This window comes from Podarcis pityusensis (genome assembly GCF_964106645.2).
Source record: "Podarcis pityusensis genome assembly, chromosome: 8".
NCBI lineage: Eukaryota > Metazoa > Chordata > Lepidosauria > Squamata > Lacertidae > Podarcis > Podarcis pityusensis.
The window spans coordinates 62,193,763-62,210,853 of NC_138033.1; the positions used below are offsets into that span (position 1 = coordinate 62,193,763).

The window sequence follows — 17,091 nt, forward strand, 5'->3', positions numbered from 1 at the left end:
TTTTAAACCATGCTCTGAAACTAAAAGTGGATCTTGTTGAGGTGGGAAAGGCATTGGGGAAAATTGAAGTGTGTGAGGGATGGGTGGGTGAAGCATCCCTCTTTCATGCCAACCCTTCCCCATTAGTGCCTCCCCCCCCCCTACATCGCCATTATCCTTGCAGATGTGTGTTGGTGAACATGTACCACTCCTCCAAAGAACATAGTCTGAACATAGACCAGCATTCCTGAAGCTTTGCCTCTTCTTCCATTTGACCCCCACAACAGCCTTGTAAGGTAGGTTGGCTGAGGAAGAGTAACTGGCCCAAAGTAACCCAAATAGGGATTTGAAGCTGGGTCCCCTCTGTCCTAGCCTGATGCTCTAACCACTATACCTCGCCTTCATCCTGCTGGTCTAGTAACAGCAACTCAGAGCAGCTTCCAACCAAGAACAGATGAGAATGCGTGAAACGACAACCTGCATACTAAGAGCCAACAGATTAAAGCCAACAATTGTAAAAGCAGCAATGGAAATAGTTTTTTTAAAAAATAGCACAGCTAAATATTAAAAGCCTGTGGAAAGAAAAGTCAAGAGAAGGGGAAACTGGCCAAAGTGGCAGGTCCAGGGCCTCGGTGGTGGTGGCCCCACCATCATGAAAGCCCCACCCCTTCTTTTCATTGCCTGAACCGGTTGTGCCATTGGCCCTCCTGAGCAGAGGATGGATGGATGAAGTTTACTTACAGTATATGCTGCTTTCCCACAAAGCAGCTTACAGGCAAAATTCAAAACTTTGGAACTACAGAGTATTAGTAAGTTCAAAAATCAGGCAAACACTATTACAAAAATAGGTTTAAGTACATAAATACAATGCAAAACAAGTGTTAATCACTAATAAAGTTTCTGGCACTGGTCTGGCTGCATACTAGGAGCCTGGCTTAAATGCAGTTCAGAGATGGGTCTTCTTTCCATGCTAGAGGACATTCAGCTGACTCCCGCAGATGTACTCCACAGGAAGCTGACAGCAGCAAGAGGCAAATGCCAGGGAAGGCAAAGGATGGCAAGGCTCTCCGCCAGCCTCCTGGAAGTACCAAATGCTGGCGCAGGTCTTACTGGGATGGTTTGGGAGCAAATGGACCCGGGGCCATTCAGAGCTTTAAAGGCGGAGAGAACAGCACTTCACTGAGCCTGGGGAGAAGCAGGAAGGTGAAGAAGCTGCAACCAGATGCCAGCGGTTTGGTGCCACGCGAAATGTCTCAGCGCTGCCGTTTGACCAACTGAAGTTTCCTGAGCAGTTTTCAAAGGAGGCCTCTGCATGGACAGCATCGCAAGAAAGCCAGGACATCATGGGGGTTCTGTGACGCATTTCGTACCTGCAAAGCAGCATCAGTCTGGAAGCGGCCTAAGCGCCCCCCTCCCTGCCTGGCCTCACCTGTTGGACGGCAGCCCTGCCATCCTCGGAGCAGCTCGGCAGATGCTCAGAAAGGGACCAGGGCTGCCCCCTAGTGGCGTTTCCGAGAAGGCTCTTCGAAGCAGGCTTCCCCGACGTGGCGCCTTGGTGGTGTCTTTGACGCCCGGTTGTGGGAGGAAGAGCCTTGAAAGCTGAGTTGCCCCGTCCCTACCGGTGCCTTTCCTCTCCCTTCCGAGCCCGGGGGAGCCCCAGCGGGTTCTGCTTTCCCGGCGAGGGCGTGGTCGTCGAGAAGGAGCCTGCCCGGCCCTGGATCTCCCTCGCCCAGGCGGCGCAGAGGCGCAAAGGCTCAGACGGAGGATGGAGCGGCCGGGCGCAGCGAGAGGCTCCCGACGGCGCGCCCTGTCCGGAGGCGGAGGCAGGACCTGCGGGCGTTCCTTCTCGCGGCTCCTGCGGGCGCGGAAAGCAGGCGTCGCGGGTGGTGGAGGGTCCCGGGGGAAGCCAGGTAAGCACCCGCCCGCTCGCGGTCCAGGATTCGGCCCCTTTCAGCCTCTGGTTTTCCCGCTGCTCTGTCTTTGGTCCCGCTTTACGCGGTTGGACTGATTTACTTGCTCCATTGCTTTTACAGGTACTTATTTTAATCTGAGTTTATTTGCTTTCTTGCATTTCCTAATGATTTCTTGCATGTCTCTCCTACCTTCTGTTCTCCAAGCATAGGAGCCAACTCCTAGGGTCCGAGGTCCCTTCGGTCCCCCCACCCATTTTTTTTAAGCGTCCAGCTCCCTCCCCCCAAGTTGACGGGCATTGCCATTCAAATGGTGAGCCTGCCCGAGTCATGTGATTGATTATGCGGGAGCGGGGCTCACCTGCCACCCCCATATATTTTATTCAGGTTGGCACCCCTACCTCCAAGGATCTCGAGGAGGCCTACGGTTCTCCCCCACCTCGTTTAATCCTCACAGCAACCCTGTGCGGTAGGTTAGACTAAGAAACTGACTTGTCCAAGCAATGGCGGACTTTGAGCTTTCAAATTTCAGCAGTGCCCTGTGCGATGCCAACATTCAGCCACATCCTGCCTCTTGCCTTCCCTTCTAAGTCATTGTTTCGGTGCCCACTGAGGCACCCTCTTGGCTCTGCAATCCTAACCAGTCACACTCCCCTAAATCTGCCTCTGGCCTAAGGTCACCCACTGAGCTTCATGGATAAGTGTGGGGATTTGAACCTTGGTCTCCTCACTCCTGGTCCAAGGCTCTAACCAGTACACTGCACTGACTTTTTATGGTCCAGGGGACCAGGGTGCCTCTTTATAGAGAGCTGGCCGGTAGCTGGGACACAGTCCTCCAGGCAGCAGAGGCTGTTGAATAATGACTTCAGACGGAAGCCACCTTGGGGAATGCTTGGCTTCTGAAACAGCTCCCCACAAGGTGAAAGTCAGCAGCTCAGGGAGAGAGGCTGGAAGCCAACTCCCAGTTACTTGCAGGGAGCTGGAAGTTTTTATCTATGAACACAGAGAGTATAAAAAAAACACAACCATCTGAATTCCGAAGCAGTACCTTCCATTCCATTCTGTTCCATCTCCCAGGAAGAGGTTCCTGGATTGCCAATGCCTGTTGGTGTAGAAAGCTGGATGGACCAAAGTTCAGATCCAGTATAAGGCATGCAGAGGAGAGGTTTGAGGTGGAGCAGGTCCCCTAATGGTGTCATAGCACTGGGAACTGACATAGAATCATAGGATTGTAGAGCTTGAAGGGACTGCAAGGGACATCTCGACCAACCCCCTGCAATGAGGTTCAATAAGTTGGTTGTGGGGAGAGTGGCAGTTCTAGAAGGGAGGACCTCAGGGTCACAGGCAGCTTTCCAGTTTAGGACAAACCTAAGTTGGGTTAAACCACAGAGCCTAGGACTTGCCAATCAGAAGGTCGGCGGTTCGAATCCCCGAAACGGGGTGAGCTCCCATTGCTCGGTCCCTGCTCCTGCCAACCTAGCAGTTTGAAAGCACGTCAAAGTGCAAATAGATAAATAGGTACCGCTCTGGCGGGAAGGTAAACGGCGTTTCCATGCGCTGCTCTGGCTCACCAGAAGCAGCTTAGTCATGCTGGCCACATGACCCAGAAGCTGTACGCCGGCTCCCTCGGCCAATAAAGCGAGATGAGCGCTGCAACCCCAGAGTCGGCCACAACTGGACCTAATGGTCAGGGGTCCCTTTACCTTTAAGTTGGCCACCACCCCATAGGTGAAGTAGCTGCACCCCTGGTATGAATTACATTTCCTTCAGCTCCTCTGAAACCTCTGTGTGAATGGTAAAGTGGGATTAATCTTCCTTGGGGCAGGAGCTCTCACTGCAGATGTCCCTGGAGGAAAAGCCCCACGAGTAAGATCACATGCCAGCTTCTAACCGGGATTTGTGCCAGTTCTTACGCCTATGATGCCTGAGTCATCTCTTCAAGGGGGAAGCCCTGATAAACTCCCTGGCAGAACTTCCCCAAATGAAGGAGTTTGCCAGCCTGCTGTCCCAAACTGCTTATGACCATGGAAATCACACCCCTCAATCAATGCTCAGTAAAGACTGGATATAATCTGTCTCCCACTTTCTGCCATCTTTCTGCGAGCAAACTAGGGTGTGTGCTGAATAAATGCATCATACGAAGGAAGCCCTGGTCCCTGATAGCTCACTTGGTAGAGCATGAGATTCAGGGTTGTGGGTTCGAGACCCATGTTGGGCAAAAGATTCCTCCATTGCAGGGGATTGGACTAGATGACCCTCGTGGTCCCTTCTGATGCTACAATTCTATGATTCTGTGTCTCTGTCTTAGAACCGCCTACACAGTCTTTTTCCTCAAAGAAATCTGGGCACTGTAATTTACAAATCTCTCGCTAATTCCCAGCAACCTTTAACAGACAACAAATTTAAGCTTGTTTAAATGTTAACCTTCTGCCACACATAGAAGACCCCAGGAAGAAGACTTGGCTGCCCCCCCCCCCAATTGCTTGAATTGTAGCCTTTTTCAGAGACCATTGTTTCAGTAAAAAGGCCTGCTTCCTGTGCTACAATGCGACATAGTTTTTGTTTGCTTGTTTTTAAATGCATCTTACCAAAAGGCACAGGGTTAAAACTGCAGGTGCTGGCATTTTTCTGCACAGAAGAAAAGCGGAAAGGTCTGGGAGGGCCCTGCTTTTGTTCTATGTCTCACCCTGCTTTCCTTTCCCAGTGACTCCTGCCTATAAAGTGAGGGGGCTCCTTTAAACTCCTGAAGGTATGGATTAGCCCGGAATAAAGGGATTCTTCAGCTGCGCTCCTTGAATTGCAGGGGGTTGGACTAGATGACCCTTGGGTCCCCTCCATGAGAAGATGAGTTGATGACAGTCAGGGGGGTGGTTCAGACTGAGGCGGTGACTGCAGACAGGAAGCTATGATGCAAGCTAGCTAGTGTGGAGGCAAGTTCATTGTACAGTGGTACCTCAGGTTAAGAACTTAATTCGTTCTGGAGGTCCGTTCTTAACCTGAAACTGTTCTTAACCTGAAGTACCACTTTAGCTAATGGGACCTCCTGCTGCCACCGGGCGATTTCTGTTCTCATCCTGAAGCAAAGTTCTTAACCCGAGGCACTATTTCTGGGTTAGCAGAGTCTGTAACCCGAAGCGTCTGTAACCTGAGGTGCCACTGTACAAGAAGCAGTTGATTCTTGTCTCCTAGTTTTGAACCCCCACTTCCGTCTCTGTGAAAAAGGGCCCCAGTCCTGTATCGGCTGACCTCCCTCTCCCTGCGTTGTGTCACACACTCGCCTGGGCGGTGATGTCGGCTGCCGTTCCCCAGCGCTGTGTTACGAGCTATTAATACCCCCCCCCCCCCGCGCGTGGGCCCGGCTCAATGCTGCCCATTCATCAGGCTGGCTGAGGCAAGCTGTTGGCATGTGGGCCTCCTCCCAGCCCCTCCTGCCAGGAGCACCCCAGCGGTTGGTCTCCTTTGGGGCAGAGATAGATGCGTGAGTGTTTCGCCCTCGGCCATGCTGGCCGGCTGCCTCTCCAGTGCCTCATTCAGTTTTGTACGTTTAGGGCCTGGGAACTATTTCCTGCTTCCAACCCCAGTTCTTTGGTTCCTTGTTTGGATGAGGAAAGGAAAGGAAAAGTCTTGAAAGCCTCACTGACGCCCAATGTTTCCCCTCTGGAATATAGGAGAATGGAGTCAAGGGTCAGCGTCAGCCCTCCCTGACCTGCCACACTCCAGATGTTTTGTCTGGGGGCTGATGGGAGTTGTAGTCCAAAGAGAAGCACCAGGCGGGCGAAGCCTGCCTTAGGCCTCGTGGTGCCTGTAAAATGCCCATAAGCCAGTGTGGCGTAGTGGTTAAAGTGTCACACCTGGAAGAGATGAAGGATCTAATCCTCACCTAGCCACAAAGCTGTCTGACTTTGGGAGCCAGTTGCTGTCTCTCAGCCTAACCAACTTTGAAGGTTTGTTGTGAGAATTAAATGAGGAGATAGAGAAACATATACACCACCTTGGGTTCCTTGGTGAATAGGGCGGTGTATAAATGCAGTATGGTGGTACCTCAGGTTCCAGACATTTCACATTACAGACACTTCAGGTTACAGACTCCGCTAACCCAGAAATAGTACCTCGGGTTAAGAACTTTGCTTCAGGATGAGAACAGAAATCGCTTGGCGGCAGCGCAGCGGCAGTGGGAGGCCCCATTAGCTAAAGTGGTACCTCAGGTTAAGAACAGTTTCAGGTTAAGAACGGACCTCCAGAACAAATTAAGTTCTTAACCCGAGGTACTACTGTAGTAGTAGCAGTAGTAGTAGTAAGTCCAGTGGCTACAAGGGGCTTGTCCACAGGTAGCTCAGTCAGTAAAGCATGAGACTCTTAATCTCAGAGTTGTGGGTTCAAGACCCATAGTGGGTGAAAGATTCCTGCATTGCAGGGGGTTCGACTTGATGACGCTCGTGGTCCCTTCTGATTCTATGTGTTTAATGTTAAAACGACTTGTGTCAATGATATTAATGCAGTGTGCTCTGCGTGGGGCTGCCCTTGGGCCTGGTCCAGAAGCTCCAGCTGGGGCAGAATGAAGCAGCCAGGCTGCTGATGGGGGCATCTGGCCAAGAACATGGGACACCATTCTTAAAACAGCAGCACTAGCTGCCTGTCTACTACTGAGCCTGGCTCGAGGTCCTTGTGTTAGTTTATAAAGCCCTGGACAAGAATACTGTAAGGACTGCCTGAACCCTTCTGTCCCGGCTCAGTTGCCAAGATCATCGGCAGGAGCATCGCTGGTTGTTCCCCAAGGCTCAAGTGACAGCAATGAGAAGCCGAGCCTTTAGTGTCACCACCCCAGGCCTGTGGAACTTTCTGCCAATAGAGAGATGCATTCTGTGCCAACTTTTAAACACCTGTTTAAAAGTTTTCTCTTCTGTCAGGTGTATGCTTGGCAATTAAGAGTACATCCTTCTGCAATGGTACCTTGATGTCTGTTTTAAACAAAAGGTCTCTCTCTCTCTCTCTCTCTCTCTCTCACACACACACACACACACACACACTACCTCCTAACTATGCTGCTGAAGAAAGGTACTCTGTTTTATGGAAGAACATGCCCAGAGACCCATTATTGAATCTACAACATTCACCACCCCCAATAGAAAAGTGGCCACCCCTATTCTAGATGGAAGGCATTGTGTTTAGGTTCAAAGGGGCTTCATCATTGCCACTTTCCTAATGTAAATAGGCTCCCCCCAAAAAAAACAGTTCATAGGGAAAAACCATATGTGCACCATCCATGTATGCTTTGGGGAGAGGGAGAGATTCAAGTTGTCATGGAAACATGGGTGCAGCCAGAATTTTTGTTGGGGGGGCAGGACATTTGTGGGGGGGGGGTCAGAACCGACATGATTGGTCAGTTATTTAAGTAGTCCTATTGTTTTAGTTGATCTAGGGGGTCCTGGTTGGAAACAGTGAAATAGTGCCCAGTCCTGATCTAGTTGGGCTCCCCCAGAAGCACATTTTTTTGGGGTGAGGGTGGTAGTTGGGGGGTTAATGGGGGGTAGGTCAAATCACAGTTGTCCCAAAATCACTCCATGTTTTGCTCTTTCTCTCCCTGGCGAAAGCGGGCCTTGCAGATGGTCAGGCTGTGAGGCTTAATGCCCATTTGGGTTGTGTTGCAACAAAGCCAGCTATTTTTAAATGTATTTGCACAGACAATTCCAGCACCTTCGCCGCAACCCTTTGGCCCACAAGCCTCCCACTTCCTCCCAAGGGGAGATGCAACTGGGGCTCTCGCCACCCGCTAAGGAAGCTCCCTGCCCCTATCCCCTTCCCCCGCATTCCCTGAGAACACCTGTCTCTGCTCACCTTTAGCATAAGGATCCGGTTGGAGGAACTGAAGCTTCATTTGGGAGATCAGTTCCTAAGGAGCCCCCGCTTTCTGTGGTGTTTAGAAATATGGGTTCAAGAAGGATGCTGGGGGCTGGATGTGGCTTTTTTTTTTGCCCAGTGGCAAAGGAGGAGAAGGAGATGGCGGCAAGGCAGGAAGAGGATGTGGCTGCATTGTTGTTAAGCAGTTGAGCTCAATGCAGGGTTATGGTTAGGAAGCCACTGACACAGAGAGGTTGTTCCTGAGCATGCCAACCATGTGGCAGAGTTTCCGATACCTCTCGCTTCCTATGGAGACTTCAGTAGCGGGGAGCCTCCTTTCAATTCACTTCCCGGCTTTCACTTCATTGACTTGGTTGGGTTTCGCCACATCCAGCTGCATTACATGTGGCATAGAATCCTTGAAATGTAGAGCTGGGAGGGACCCCAAGAGTCATTTAGTCTGACCCCCCTACAGCAAAGGAATGAAGCACTATGTATATATTTACATGGTGAAATTTGTGGGCTGTCTCAGTGCCATCCTGTGCACATCTAATGCAGTGAGCTCAAAGGGACTTGCTGTCTTGTAAATAATGTTGCATGCTTCCTCAGGGTTCGGTTTCCTTGGAGTGGAAGGACAAAGGAGACTGTGGTGTCTTGGGATGTATGGTTTTCGTTACCCATACATCTAAGCTGAGCATAGGATGGAGATGCGCACAGAGTTAACACCCCAATAGATGTTGCCTCCTCGTTCAGTTCCTGGGGAAGCTCCAAGTCCAGCACAGAACAAGAAAAGCCTCTGTGTCTCCAGCTTGCAGCACAATCCATCTCTCCCTCCCTTCTCTCTCATACCAACTCTTACACAGCTCCCCTTTCCCTCTTCACTGCTGGTATCCTGCCAGGTGAGGTGGGAAAAGACCCAGCCAATTTTCTCTATGGCAACAGAGGTAACTCTCTGGGCATGTAAATGGCAAGGACCTAACTAGTCACCTTTAGCAAAGACACTAGACTAGCTGGTTCAACAGCTTCTTCCACTAGATTCTAAACCTCACTGAGTTTATTAATATTTTGAGAAAATTGAGAAATCTTATGTCGGCTTTTGGTTTTATCAGCATTTTCCCATGAAAATTGTGCATCATGTTTTGCGAGGCGCTTGAAGATTTTTGTTGAATAAGCAGTTTATAGCTCTTGTCGACGGGATAAATAAGAAGAGCGCTGCTGGATGAAACCTACTCTGTCCAACTTTCTGAGGTCTTCTGTTTAATCTGTACCATATTTTTTGACTTGCCTTTTTTGTGGGTACCCTACTTTAGTGTGGAAAAGTTGGCTTAGAGTTGTTTCAACGACTGTGTGGCTTTGAAGAGGGAAGCATCGAAATGGGCTTGTGTGAAGACCCTGCGCTTCCTTCTAACCTTGTACTGGGTGGGGTGTCTTAGAGAAACCAAGGAGCTTTGAAATACTTTGTAACTTTTGCTGATGGCTTCGTCTTGGTCAGTGCTGGTGCGACAGGTCATCTGGGAGAGGGAACCGCCCTGTGTAATGGTTGGAAAGGGTGATGCTCTTGGGAGGTTTCTCGGATTGCTCTTTGCCATTTGGCAGGTGAGAAAACACAGCTGCGGAGCTGGCAAGGGAGGCATCAGGGATCAAAGTCTTTCTGGGGTGTGCGTGATTAAACCGAGAGGGTCCCACATGAAGCAGTTGCGATTTATGGACCTTCGAATCCAGGCTTGTGCACATGTTTCAGATTAAGGGTGGGTTGCGTTGAAGGGATGGTTGTGTTCTCAGTCCTAAAGGGAATAATGGGTTTCATATTGTTGGGGCGTGAGTAATGGGGGAACAGGGGCAAAACTAACTAACACTTTTCATTAGGTAGCATTTGAGCTGACAAATCTGGGTGAGAGAGTAGACTCTCTCTCTCTCTCTCTCTCTCTCTCTCTCTCTCTCTTACACACACAGATGTTTGCAGGTCAGAAAATAATAAAGTTGTTTATTGTAGGAAATGCATAACTTGGGTGGATAAGGTTTCTAGATACAGTATAGCCTAACTTTCTGACGTTGGAAGAACTTGTATAGTCCACATGGTCCTGCCCTTTGACAAAATGGAGAGCGCTGCCAGACTTGAGGAAGTCCGGAGGTTTGCGGAGGTGTGGAAAATCTGTCGGCCCCAAGCAGAAGGGTGCCAGAGGGAACACAGCCCACACCTTTGAAGGCAGGAGGGGTGTGCAAAACCCAGCCACCTTTTTATTAATAGAGCCGGAAATGCTTGGATGTGGTCCACCTGGATCTCTGTGAAGCTTCTAGTCAAAGATGATGCTTGATGGAAAGTAACCGCCCTCAGCTTCCGCAGCTCTCTTCCCTAGCCGCTGCCTCCCCCACAGTACCTGTGGCAGGTACTGAAGTCTTTTGGGAATGGGGCAGGGTGGGGATCTGGAGCTGAGGGAAGGGGTGTCTTGTTTCGGGCCAGACTTGCTGAGTTGCCCCCAACATTGGGGGGCATGACATCACACACGGGCGCCCCCAACCTGGCCAGGCACACTCGGCTTGCCATTCCCCCCACTACCAACCACCTTCCTGAAAGGTGCCCTGGTGTGTCCTTTTGAGGATTGTCACAAAGTTGAAATATGGGGGGACTGCCCCCCGGCCCCCTAGATGACACCCCTGTTTGGGGCCAAAATGGCAGTGCTCTGGTGGCTGACAAGCAAAGCTGCTTTTCAGTATGAGAGATAGAAACAGAATTGTAGGGTTGGAAGGGACCCCCAAGGCTCATCCAGACCAACCCCCTGCAATGCAGGAATTGCAGCTTAAGGCTTAAGATTCCCTGACAGATGCGCGCATTCAACCTTTCCAAGGAAGGAGAATCCATCACCTTCTGAGGTGGTGGAACGTGTGCAGACAGATGCACCACCTTAGGCCACAAAGCCCCACACTCTTCGAGTTCTCAAGAAATTCTCAATTACCCTGAGAATTGAGGAAGAAACTTGTTCTCAGAGGAAGAAAACATTTCAAGAAAACGGAAGGTAGATTTTGGAATGTACTAATATAACTCTCCAAAGTGGATCATGTTCCTCTGAGTCACATGAATCCTTGTTTTTAAACCCACAGTTACCGTAACTCTTCTCGCTGTGGTGGGCAGAGGTGACACGAGCTCCCCCCAAAAACCTCTCAGCCAGATGTAAGGGATATACTTAAACCCACATATAGAGTATGTACAGGACTTTTCTTGCCCATGGCAGCCATTTTTTGCTGGAACCTTTGGCACTTTTATCAAAATAGGAGTCTGGGCACCTCAAAAAAATTTTAACCGGAAAAGTATCACACACAGCATACATAGATAGACCATTCACAGTGGGTATATACAACCCACACAAAGACAGCATCCACATAGAGCCATAGAATCGTCAAGTTGGAAGGGATCCAAGGGTCATCTAGTCCAACCCGCTGCAAGGCAGCACATGACAGCATCGTCAACCATTTTCCTGGCTCGTATTTCCTCCTCATTCAGTCTGGATGACCCTTTCAGTGGATAATCCGATGAAAGAAAGAATCCCTGTTCCCCACAAAGCTCATTTGCAATCCCTCCTACGGGCTTCTGCGTTAGCAAGGAATCGGTGACTGTTTTGTGACGTTTTGTCAAGCGTTAAGGGAAAAGCCCAGCTGTTTGGCAGGCTTTCCTGTTGCTTCAGCGATTGGCCAGAAGCCTCAGGGGGCGGGCGCAAGGAGGCAGCTCCAGCAGTTTGGCCACCTGTGCCTGGAGTAACCCTCATTTTTTTGCAATTGACAACGGCCAAGGAGCAGCAGCTGCTTCGGCTGCTGCTGCTCTGGAGCTGGCAACAAAGTGTGTGTGTTTGTGTGTGTGTGTAAGTATAACTCTGGGGGCATGTTGCCTCCGGCCTTTGCCCTGCCCCAGCAGAGGAAGCGACTGAATCTCCCAAGGATTTTTGACAGCCACGGAGTTTTCTCCTGGTACCTTAAGCACAGTTTTTCAACACGGGACATGGAGCAAGGCAACTCGAGGTAAATAGTCACTGCATCAAAATGCTCTCCGATGCTGTCAGTTTAGTGGTGAAGCTGTCTGTCCGTCTGTCTGTCTGTCTGTCTGTCTGTCTGTCTTTATGTCTCTCTCTCTCTCCCCCTTGGTCTTTCGCTTTCTGGCTCTGAAGAGTCATAACTTTCCCCGAGGAGCGCCTGACGCTCACATGATGACCTGGCAATCCTGTTTTCACTTCATCGACTTGACCTGCCTGAACAGAAAAATGGTGTCTGTGTGGGTCCGGTTATATGTGCCCCATTCCGAGGCCGTTCTCTCCTAGGAGACGTTACTGGTTTGGGTGCATGGCAAGGGAGGACTTCTTGCTTGTACAAACGTTTCATAGCCATTCTAAACTGTTGCAGGAGCTCCTTCCGTTGCTGCTCTCCCTTGTCTTTTGCTACGGGAGCACTGTGTGTGTGCGTTATGTGATTATGGGAGTTCTTGGGTTGCATCTTGCTTGTTTTGTGATGCAGGAAAGACCAAGTAACATGCACATGGCTCCCTTCCAGCCTCTCGGGGTGGTGGGCACTGAGCAGGTGGGCCCTTTAGTAAGTGATCGGCAAACTGAGTGGGTGAGATCCCCCGTGGGAGCCGCACTGGAGGTGTGGTCCCGATCCGTGCACATGGCACAAAAGAAGTCAGTGGCAGCATCAAACACACACTCAGTTCAGTCCACGCTGGTTGGCCCCTGCTCTTTGAGGCTGTAGAATCATAGAACTGTAGTGTGGAAGGTATAGCCAAGGGCCATGCAGTCCAGCCCCTTGCAATGCAGGACTCACAGCCAAAGAATCCTTAACAGATGACCCTCCAGCCTCTGTCAAAAAAACAGAGAGAGTCCACCACCTTCCAAGGATGTCCATTCCACTGTCAAACAACTCTTGTTGAAGTGGTCAGGGTCCACTGCATTGGCAGGTGCTGCGTTTCAGTCTGAAAATTCAGATACTTATTTCTCATATTTTACCGTAATTCACAGCCTGCCCTGTCTCCAGGACTCTGGGTCTGTTGTACCCCAAAATAACACATGGCTTAACTATGAGCTCTCTTGAGTTTCAGGCCATCCATATGGAAAACTCTGAGTCATGGGCAGGGAAAACATGGAAACCCAGAGTGCTATTCAGCACTAGTCCTGCTCAGAGTAGACCTATTGAAGTTAATGGATGTGACTTAGTTAGGATCCCTAATTTTATTGGGTTCTGGCTGACTACAACCCCAGATTTAGTGTCTGAATTGAAGAATTGAAGAATGGATTGTTAGAAGTATTGCCCTCCTCCAAAAAAGGAAATGCAAATATCTGTCTATAGTTATGTCTGTATTTTCTGTAGCTTCTCACTTATTGACAGAGATGGCTGAGCTTGTCCCCACTTGCTGAGGGCCAGAATAACTTGGTTCATTTCCTGAGGCTTGGAAGACAAGCCCCTCTCTCCGAAACACCCTCCTCCCCTTCCCCTTAAGACCTTACCTGGTCAGGTGGGCGAGGTGACCTGCTCAGTCTGCTCTCTGGGTGCTAACTATTGATGGGCAGGATCAAGGCCCCTGCTCCTTTATCTTGGGTTGGAGAGAAGTTCTAATAAAGGATTTATTCAAATACAGGACGGTCATCTTGAAAGTCCTTGAAATGTGGAGGGACGAAGAAAGTCCCCTACGAAGAAAAGTTGCCGTGTTTGGGACTTTTTATTTCAGATAAAAAGGCGAGAAAGAGGTGGTTAAGATACAAGTTTATACAATGAGGTATGACATGGAGAAAGTGAATAGAGAGACAAATAAACTCTCCCTCTCTCAGGACACTTGAACTTGTGGATAGCCAATGGAGCCGAATGTTGGAAGATTCAGGGCAGAGAAAAGAAAGGACTTCTTTATGCAACACGTAGTTAAACTATGGAACTCGCTCCTGCAAGAGGCAGTGATGGCCACCAAGCTAGGCGGTTTTAAAAGAGGGCTGGGCAAATTAATGGAGGAGAGAGCTATCCATAGCTGTGTTCTGCCTCCAAGGTCACAGGCAGCAATGCTTCTGAATACCAGTTGCTGGAAACTGCGGGAGGGGAGAGTGCTGCCACTCTTGTGCTTGGCTCGGGCTTGTCGGTTGCTGCTCTCCATGCATGTTGCTGCTACTCCTGCCATTGATCTGTGCCCTTTAGAGGACAGGGGGGAGAGTGTTAGGAATCAGAAGGGTCTTGAATTTTGGAGATTGTTGGTGATGAGAGAAGCCATGAATTCTCCTCCGGCTTGGATTTCAACCTGAGCCGGGGAAGAACCTTCAGACTTTGAAAACTCTCCTCTGATTTAAAATCTGGAGGAGATCATGGTGCAGGGCTGGGTGTGCACCCAGCGCTATAATGGACAATGGTTATTAGTGGTTTAGTGCCAGACTGGGAGTTAGGAGACCAAATCCCTGCCTGGCTATGAAGATCCCTGGGTGAGCTTGGACCAGTCACTGCCTCTCAGTCTAATCTACATCACAGGGTTGTTGTGAAATGAGGAGAGGAAGCTGTATATGTCACCTTGAGCTTCTTGGAGGAGAAGAATTAGATAGGAATGCAATAAATAAACAAAGGAGTAAGAATTGATTCCAAAATAAATAGGATTAGTAAATGTCTTCCCTCTCCCCATTATATTTCTCCTAATCTCTTTAGTGCTACTTTAGGAGCACATTAGGCCAACATAATCCATATTAACCATTTTCCGTTGCAAGTCCTTGTCGCTGACGTTTGGACATATCATTCTGGAGGGTTGAATGAGGGCACACGTTGCCTGTTCTTTGTGGCAGTCAGAGGCATTGGTGGCCAGGGCCCAAATCCATTTCTCCTTTCTTTGGAAAGGGTGCTAGGGGTCACCAGAGTGACATGTGTGAATCGGTAAAGATGATAAACAGTGCCCCTGCAGGCGTGCAGAGTCCTCCTCACCAGCGAGTGACCACTGCGAGCCCCTGCGCATTTCAGTATTTGTAGGAAAGGCAGCTGGGTAACGTGAGGCGACTTCTGCCTCGCCCCGTGCCTTCCCTTGAGAAACTGAGCAGACCTGGGCTCTCCCTGTGCCATTTAAAGCAAAGGAGTCCCTTCTTTCCCCCTTGAGGCAACAACTGGGGAACTGGGTTAGCAGCAAGGCGGGGATAGTACTGCAGTGCATGGAAAAAGCCCTCTCAGAGACCCGAGTTTGGAGGGCTACGTTTTGCATGGAGTATGAATCCATTAACCTTTGCGCACAGTTCCGGCACATTCCCTGGCATCCGGAACATGGCCGTTGAGGGAGGCTGCATTCCAGTAAAGTCAGGGGTCCCCCCTCCAGCCCAGTTAATAATTGAGCTGCAATGACCCTCCTTGCGCCGTGTCTCCCTGAAAGTCACCTCTGTATGCTTACAGTCACGCTTGCTGGCACTGGGGGCTCCCGAAATTTCAAAGTAAAGGAGACCTTTGTTTCCTTGCTCGCTCTGCCCTGAGAGGGATGTCGCCAGTCTCAAGACCCCATTTGAATGTGACTTGTTTGGCAATGCTCCTAAAGGAGTTGATCTGATGAAATAGCTGGACAACCTGGAACTGGACAGAGTCTGGACAGAAGCGGAATTGGTAGACTTAAACTACAGAAACCCCAATCTCTGAGTGGTGAGAGACTCTGGGATGCCTGTGATTTTCCCAGGGGTTACTTTCCTGGGAATGAAGGTCTGTGGTGTCTTTCGGAACTACGGTTTTATTTATGCACATGAACAACCTGAGCAGAGGATGGAGAAGGGTTCATGGCATTAACCCCCCAGCATTTCTCCCCACAGACTTCCCTTAGGTTCCCAGGGGAGCCCCAGACTCAGTTTTGGGTTCAGCACAGAACAATATAAACCTCTGTGTCTCCGGCTTCCAGCATCAGCCAACCCGCCCCCCTCTTTCTCTCTTACACACACACACACACACACACACACACACACACACACACACTTGGCCTGTTGCTCCCCATCCTAGGGTGACTGGTGGCACTCAGCCAGCTGGGGTGGGAAAAGGCCCACCCATGTCTGTGTGACCACAGGGCAAACTCTTTCTATATGTAAATGGAGGTGCTTAAACTGGCCAGCTAAAGGACTGGTTTTGCTGGTTTCCTCTTGCATTTTCTACCCTCACCCACACAGAAGCACAGGTTTCGGAAGGGATCCCTGGGTGTCATCCAGACTGACCCACCCACACCTATAACAGAACATAGATCTAGGTTAAATGGGGGTGGGGGACTTGATAATGACATAATCTCTGTAGCTCCCTGCAAAGATTATTTCATTGCCAAGTTCTCCACACACCCCACCCCAGTTCTAGGATCCAGATTTGGGATGACTTCAAGATAAGGCTCTCCCATCACCCCCTGTCCAGTGGCTGTGCTGTCGGAGGCTGATGGGAGTTGGTAGCCCCAAACATCGGGGGGGGGGCAGATTGGGGAAGCATCTATGGCGGACACAGAGGCAAGGATGAGAGAAAGATGGAACAGACTGAATGTCTTGACACGCATTGGGGAAAGGCAAGGCCTTGCCAGTCTTTCTTCCCAGAATCCTCTCTGCTTAAAGGATGGGGGTCAATAGACTCATAGAATTGTACAGCTTGAAGGGACCCAAAGGCTCATGTGGTCCAACCCCCTGTGAGGCAGCAATCACAGCTGCGTCCTGAGAAAAATACTGCCATTTGGATGAGTTGAGAATGGCCTTTGGGGCTGCTGTGGGCTCCTTTTCCTTTTGGAGTGATGGCGACTGAAGTGTAGCATTGGGGTTGTGAAAGCAGAGTGAGGGTGGCTTTCCCATTCCTTGAACCGCCTCTCTGGCATCCTCTCCAGCTACTGCCACTGACTGTTGTGTCAGCTGCTGGTTGGTTGGCACATGGGCAGGTTTGGCCCATCTCTTTGCTTCCGTGGGGGGACGGGGGGGGGGACGGTTCTTTCCTGCTCATTTGCTGATCACAGAAGCTCAGCTAGGAGCCCGGAGATAATCCCTCCATTACGAACGAACCAGCTTTGCATGGGAAACTGGAGAAGATTCTGTTCTGCTCAGCGTCCCTCATTTTGGAGTGAACCAGGCCTGGTTTATCTTGGCTGAGCACTTAATAAGTGACATATTACCCTGCCAGCGTGTGCCCGGGAACATTTACGGAGCGTACAGCAACGGCACTGTTTGACTATCCATTTTAACGGTCGCTTATCAGGAAACGGCACTTGTCATATGGTGCCAGAAGCGGTCTTGCACACACTTCCACAGAACTGTTACATCGAAGAGAGTGACTCAGTTACTCCCCCTTCCCTCCCAAAAAAAAGACAGAAAATGAGGAATAAATGAATCTTTCTTCTGGTGTTCTAAGATAACATTTCCATTGCCATGCCAGG

General features: G+C 50.0%; 1 protein-coding gene across 3 annotated transcripts in view; it reads left to right on the forward strand.

The window, feature by feature from the left end:
• Positions 1–17,091, forward strand: part of STARD8 (StAR related lipid transfer domain containing 8) — a 67,856-nt gene that overhangs the window by 12,518 nt on the left and 38,247 nt on the right. The window contains exon 1 of one of the 3 annotated variants that reach the window (XM_081017721.1): positions 1,730–1,889. The exons of 1 other annotated variant lie outside the window; for it this stretch is intronic. In XM_081017721.1, the coding sequence (XP_080873847.1) occupies positions 1,745–1,889 (145 nt within the window). In that variant the 5' untranslated portion in view covers positions 1,730–1,744. Of the gene's footprint in view, positions 1–1,729; positions 1,890–11,479; positions 11,739–17,091 lie in introns of those variants that run through there. One more of the 3 variants, XM_081017723.1, reaches the window with a different exon arrangement.